Source organism: Sinocyclocheilus grahami, unplaced genomic scaffold (genome assembly GCF_001515645.1).
Source record: "Sinocyclocheilus grahami isolate Dianchi unplaced genomic scaffold, SAMN03320097.WGS_v1.1 scaffold474.1, whole genome shotgun sequence".
Lineage (NCBI taxonomy): Eukaryota > Metazoa > Chordata > Actinopteri > Cypriniformes > Cyprinidae > Sinocyclocheilus > Sinocyclocheilus grahami.
In genome coordinates this window covers 27,792-34,241 of record NW_015505653.1, presented here as the reverse complement: position 1 = coordinate 34,241, position 6,450 = coordinate 27,792, and the positions used below count along the sequence as shown (strand labels likewise).

The following is a 6,450-nucleotide window of genomic DNA, read 5'->3' as shown; positions in this document are numbered from 1 at the left end:
GAAGAACCTTTTGAAGCACCTTTATTTTTAAGAGTGTAATATGCTTTTTTGCAGCAATCTGTATTGTAATATTTTTTTGTGGAAATCATGATTAATTTTATTTCAACATTCGTTGATGAACAGAAAGTTCAAAAGAACAGCATTTATAATCATCAGCAACATTATACAAGTCTTTACTGTCACTTTTTTATCAACTTAATGCATCCTTGAATAAAAGTATCAAAAATCATACTGACACCACACTTTTAAATGGTACTGTATAGCACAGTCTCTTCTGTACAACTAGGATTACTCACAATGTTTGTATTGTCCGTTTGTAAACTCATTTTCCAGTAAAAAGCACCTTACACAACTTTAGATCCTTCAGATCGCGTGCTCAGTTTCCTTAAATATCAGTGCCCGAATGTGCAAATGCATTCACAACTGGATGTGGTCAATATTATCAGGAAAATGAGAAGTGCACTAAAGGGAAGTGTGCCAACGAGAAGGGAAAGTGATGATGGCAGAATAATGGCATCTCTTGAGAAATTTTTGTGTCGAATGCATGCTGAAAATGCCCACTGAATGACATTTACTGCTGTGCTGGGCAATTTGCCTCTTTAAATAAATCTTAGGTATTGCAAAAAGGGGGAAACTGATCATTTAAGCAGAAGGACGCTTTAAAAAAACATGCGGTATGCTTCAAAAACATCGAAAGACATTTGGTTTATCAATTTGAGTGATGTGTACTTGATTTAAACTCATAAATACTTCACTTAGAAACTAACAGGCTTTTATAAAAGTAAATATTGCGAAGAAAACTGCAGCCTCAAGTTCACCTAAATAAGAGACTCACCTATGACAAACTCAACCGCAAACTTGTCTTCGGCCGGTTTGTAGGGTCGATCGAAGGTGATCTTGATCTGAAACTCCAGAGTGCGCCGCACGATGAGGAAGTCGCTGGAGTACAGGTGCGTGTGGTGCCCTTGTTTATTGATCTCTTGAGGTTGTTTGAGAACATCGACATCCCAGATATCGAGAAACTCTGAGGGTCAGAAACATGACTGTCAACGCATCAGAGGCTCAGCTGTAAATTAGCCTTTTTTTACAATCAGTAATCAACAAAAACAGTGGCATGGCCCTCTCACACAGGATGCCTTTCAGCTCTTTATCTCTGGGGGTTTGAAGGGAACAGGATGACGAAAGTCAAGTTACAATTTCCTGCAATAAATGTTATCACTGGGACAAGAGTTATCTGGTGGAGACAGTAAGTATGGAGGAAATGGTCTTGAGAGATCAGGATGCTTGTTCCAGCTTCTTGACTAGATTAGACCAAGTTAGCAATAATTCAGTAAACAAAACCTCTCCTTTTACTGTTGCAAACCCCAAACACACGGGTCTCTCACAGGAATCGGTACTGTGTGTGTCTGTATGAAATACTATTAATTGATAAAATTAACAGGATGCTGAATTTACACACAGTGTTTGATCATTTCACCTTTGTTGTGCATGTAACACAAACAATAAATAAATGAAACAAGAATATTTTCATTTTAAATGTTTGTGTATATCAGACAGTTTTTTTTGTCCTGTTGTATTACATTTTAATGGTCTATATACCAAAGTGTGATTGAACTGAAATTAGAATAGCATGCTTTCAATGTATAAATGTAGTTACTTTTAATGCTTTAATGGTTTATTAATTAATTAATTCAGAGGAAATGCAGAACTTGTGTGATGTTGGGACATATTCGCTAATGACCAGTGTTACCACTTTTATTTAAGTTTTGCAAATTTGAGCTTTTCCTCTAATATTTATATTCTATTTCAGCTTTACTTCAATTACCAAAAACATCAGCATTAGTTTTAATAACAGCAGAGATAAGGATGTGATCATTATGACATTCATTCTCATACTTAAGTGAGTGACATTTTTTACATTAAAATTCATCTTTTTTTTTTTTAAGTTAAGCTTCTATTACAATATTCTCTTTTTTATGTTTACACTTATATATACACTTGTATAACTCAAATGTTCTTTGATTGGGATCAGTTTTAAACAGATAAAAGCTATAAATATTATGGTGTATTGCAATACAATTAAGGCATTCAACTCCAAAATATTCAACTTCAAAACATTTTGAATATTTTTTTTATTACATAATTACAATTTATAAATCACACAAAGGCACACCAATACTACCAAAATGTACTTTAAATAAATAAAAAATGTAGCACTTTAGGGTTAACTACACTCTCAGAAAAAAAGGTACAAAAGCTGTCACTGGGGTGGTACCTTTTCAAAAAGTGCACTTTTTAGTGCAAAAGGTACCGCCCCAGTGACAACTTTTGTACCTTTTTTTCTGAGAGCATATACATTTCTATTGACAATTTGCAAGGCTGTAAATGTTTAGTAATGGTGGCAAATAGTTTTTAAAAAATCATCTTCCAAATGAAATAAAAAGATAACATGTACACATTTTCTCTGTCTCACCCTTAAGCGGTGGCGGTCCCCTGGGCAGTAACATGAAGGGCTCGAACTCCTCCACTTTCCCCTCCTGTTGATTGGAGCTGACTTTGGCTCCTGCGGTGCGTCCGCGGTGGGACACGCGTTTGGGGCGCGCGGCGGCCGGTGGGGCAGCAGGGGTTGGGTTCTCTCGAGCCTCTTGATCAGCCATGGCAGGTACTGGTGCGGTGACCACTTAAACTGCTGCGCTTCAGACGCTAAACTCAGAAACAACACACAGACATCATGATGCACACATCACATATACAGCCTATCATGATAAAGAGTCTTGTTTTGTTTACACATTCCTGCATTTTTATAAATTGGCTGCTACACAGGAATCTGTTTTGCATTGAGGATGTAGCGTTGAAGACAAACTCAAAGCATGTGCTGAAGCCCAGTTTTATTGCAGGATGTTGCCTTTCTTCTGTTAATTTATCGCTGCTTGAAGAGTCCAATGTGGAAACGTAAGCTATTCTGTCCTTGTCATTCTTAGCATCTAAATCAGTTTTGTCTTCTTTATTTTCAAATCCATAAATTTGTGAAACTATTAAACTTGTTGGAATGACTAATTAAAAAAAATCTAATTAAAAAACCAGAATGATTGTGTGTGTGTGTGTGTGTGAACACAAACATGTGGGAATAACGTGAGTTTTTACACAGCACCTCTTTGGATATCTCAATACTCCAATCCAGGCAAAATGTCCTTCCAACAGCATTTCCTGGCATTTATATGTGGAAAACTTATTTTTATGATAGGCTACACAATGCCTGCTTTTACACTGGCAAAATGTGTCACCGCAGACACACAAACACCTGTGTGATGGATTACATAAGGGGCGTCTCCTTGAATGAGGTGTGAAGTTTGAGGAGATGTTTGGCCCACTGGAGCAGCGAGTAACTTCAGGAACACAGTGAGGTCTCTGTTCACATTTAAAGCACTTAAATACTCTGCTGATCTCACTTTTCCACACTTAACCACTGGCGAGGTGAACTAGATGGAAAAATATATGGCTGCCGATGATTTAAAAAAAAAATGTCTATTAAGATTTTGTTTTCTGCGGTTACCACATCTATATAAAACAGATGGTGGCACATATTAAAATAGTTAGGTTTGGAAACTACACAGAAAATTGGCTCTGCATGTAAACACTCACAGACTTAACAAACATGCATTTGCAAACACAAACACACAAATCTGCACTAAAAAACCAAAATATAAATACACCAATCACTTAAAATAACTGCAACATTCAAACACTTACACATTATCTTTATATACAATAACTTGTCCTTTGCAATTATCAGATCCCCCTTAACAAATTTAGCAAAATGTTAGTTGAAGGTAACTGGATAATTGCAAATATACAGTAACGTTTAAAAACATTTCTTCACAAGGAAATTAATACTTCTATTCAACAAGTGTGCATTAAATTGATCCAAAGACATTTGCAATGTTCCAAAAGATTTCCATTTCAAATAAAAATTCTAACAATTCTGAAAATAAAATGTATTACGGTTTCCACAAAAGTATGAAGCAGTACAACTGTTTTCAACATTGACAATTAAAGGAAATGTTTCTTGAGCAGCAAATCAGCATATTAGAATGATTTCTGAAGATCATGTGACACTGAAGACTGGAGTTCTGCTGAAAATACAGCTTTGCATGACAGGAATAAATTACATTTTGACATATCTCCAAATAGAAAACAGTTATTTTAAATTGCAAATAATATTTCACAATATTTCTGTATTTTTTATTAAATAAATGCTGCCTTGGTGAGCACTTAAACTTTTACACAATAGTTGAGAATTTCCATTTTCCAGTGTGAACTGTATACTATTAAACATGTTAAGGTGCACTAACCTGGTTTATTTTGAGATAGAAAGGTGGCACTGGTGTGCAGACACTGGAACCTGGAGTCTGGGAGAACGTTAGGACAGTTTCTGCCTTCATTTATATATAGGGCTGGAATAACCCTGTGTGTGTGAGAGCAGCATCACATATCATGGTGGGCGTGTCTATGTATGCAGATTAGCACTATAAAAGCAAAGGGTGTGTATGTGTGATATTAGAGTGGAAGCGCAAACTACCTCGTTTGTGTGGCTTGAGGGGAACAGAAATGTGGCCGAATAAAGACACAAGTGTGAAATGTGTCATGTCCTTCTCTATGCCCTGGGCAGAGCAGATTTAAAGGAATAGTTCACCCAAAAATTTAAATGTGCTGAAAATGTACTCACACTCAGACCATCAAAGATGTAAATGAGTTTGTTTCTTGTTTCATAACTTGCTCAGCAATGGATGCTCTGCCGTGAATGGGTGCCGTCAGAATGAGAGTCCAAACAGCTGATAAAAACATCACAATAATCCCCAAGTAATCCATACCACTCCAGTCCATCAGTTAACATCTTGTGAAGCCAGAAGCTGCATGTTTGTAAGAAACAAATCCATAATTTAGACAATTTAACTTTAAACCTTTGCTTCTGGCATAAATATGAGTCCATAATCCATAACACTTAACTGATTAATGGATTGTTTACTTTACTTTTTGTACAGCTCTTAAAACGTGATATGCATAAAGGCACTGATTAAAAACATGCTATGTGGGATGCAAACATCAAGGTTTCTTTGTTTTTACAAAGCTTGCATAGAGCAAAACAGTAACGTTCAAAATTGAATTATGACTGAAATCGCCTCTGGCCTGTGACGGACGGTTGTGGCTCCATTAAACCTGCTATCAAATCAGTCAAATTCACTCAAATCATCATTCACTCGAATAACACTTGAGCTACTTTTTCCCCAATTCCAGTGCTGACAGATGTTCTACATGTTGCATTTGTAAGGCAGAATATGTAGATATAGAGGTTATTACATTGCAAATGTCCCACTATTTAAACATTAAAACTGTCCCACTATTGCTTTCCAATAAACATCCTTACAACAAGAGGAAAAAGATGTTGCATAAGATATTAATTTATCTTAAATGCATTTGGTCTTGTTCCACTCTTAAATTACTATTTATTGCATGGCATTATAGATCTTCTGGCCAGTTTGCGTCATTGCTTCAGGCGTTCTATATGGAAATAACTTGTTTTGCTAAAGTTTCTGAGGGGAAACATGATGTTCAGACCCCTTCGGATGCTTTGGGAGAGTATGAGTCACAGGCATGAGCTCACCTTTAGATTGAGCAGAAGCACTGGAGAACAGACAACTTTCTTTCACCATGAACTTTAACGCAGAAGATGTAATGCCTTGGTACAATATGAGAGCTTGTCAAAGCAGATTAACAAGCAAGTCAAATATAGTTGCATAATACAGGTTGGACACAGTCTACAGCTTATAAATGGGTTTTTCATGAAAATGTTTGGTGAGACTAGCAGGTAATACGTGTGTGTGTGTGTGTGAGATATATATAAATTAGGTCACATATGATCTAATTCACACACACACACACACATTGGCCTACAAGTGCATCTAAAAAAAATTAGATTATTCTGAAAAAGTTTTTTTTTGTAACATTTCAAAAAGTGAAACTTTCATATATTCTAGATCTTACTTGGGCTCCAAAGTCCTCTTTTCAGATAAAAGTAAATGTTGCATTTCATTTGGAAATCAAGGCCTGGAGTCTGGAGGAAGACTGGAGAGGCACAGAATCCAAGCTGCTTGAAGTGCAGTGTGAAGTTTCCGAAGTCAGTGATGATTGGGTTTGATCAAGTCCAAAGTCAATGCAGCCGTCTACCAGGAGATTTTGGAGAACTTTATGCTTCCATCTGCTGACAAGCTTTATGGAGATGCTGATTTCCTTTTCCAGCAGGACTTTAGCACCTGCCCACAGTGCCAAAACCACTTCCAAGTGGTTTGCTGACCATGATATTACTGTGCTTGACTGGCCAGCCAACATGACCTGAAATCCATATGGAATCTGGGATATTTTCAAGAGAAAGATGAGAAACAGTCGATCCAA

At 36.7% G+C, this 6,450-nt stretch overlaps 1 protein-coding gene across 1 annotated transcript in view; it reads right to left on the bottom strand.

Annotated features, from left to right (window-relative positions):
* f13a1b (coagulation factor XIII, A1 polypeptide b) overlaps positions 1–4,465 on the bottom strand; it is a 16,145-nt gene extending 11,680 nt beyond the window's left edge. The window contains exons 1-4 of the mRNA XM_016235774.1: positions 4,353–4,465; positions 2,474–2,703; positions 836–1,024; positions 233–255 (exon numbers count right to left, since the gene is read on the bottom strand). Of these exons, the coding sequence (XP_016091260.1) occupies positions 233–255; positions 836–1,024; positions 2,474–2,657 (396 nt within the window). The 5' untranslated portion in view covers positions 2,658–2,703; positions 4,353–4,465. The remainder of the gene's footprint in view (positions 1–232; positions 256–835; positions 1,025–2,473; positions 2,704–4,352) is intronic.
* Between the last annotated feature and the right edge of the window lie 1,985 nt (positions 4,466–6,450).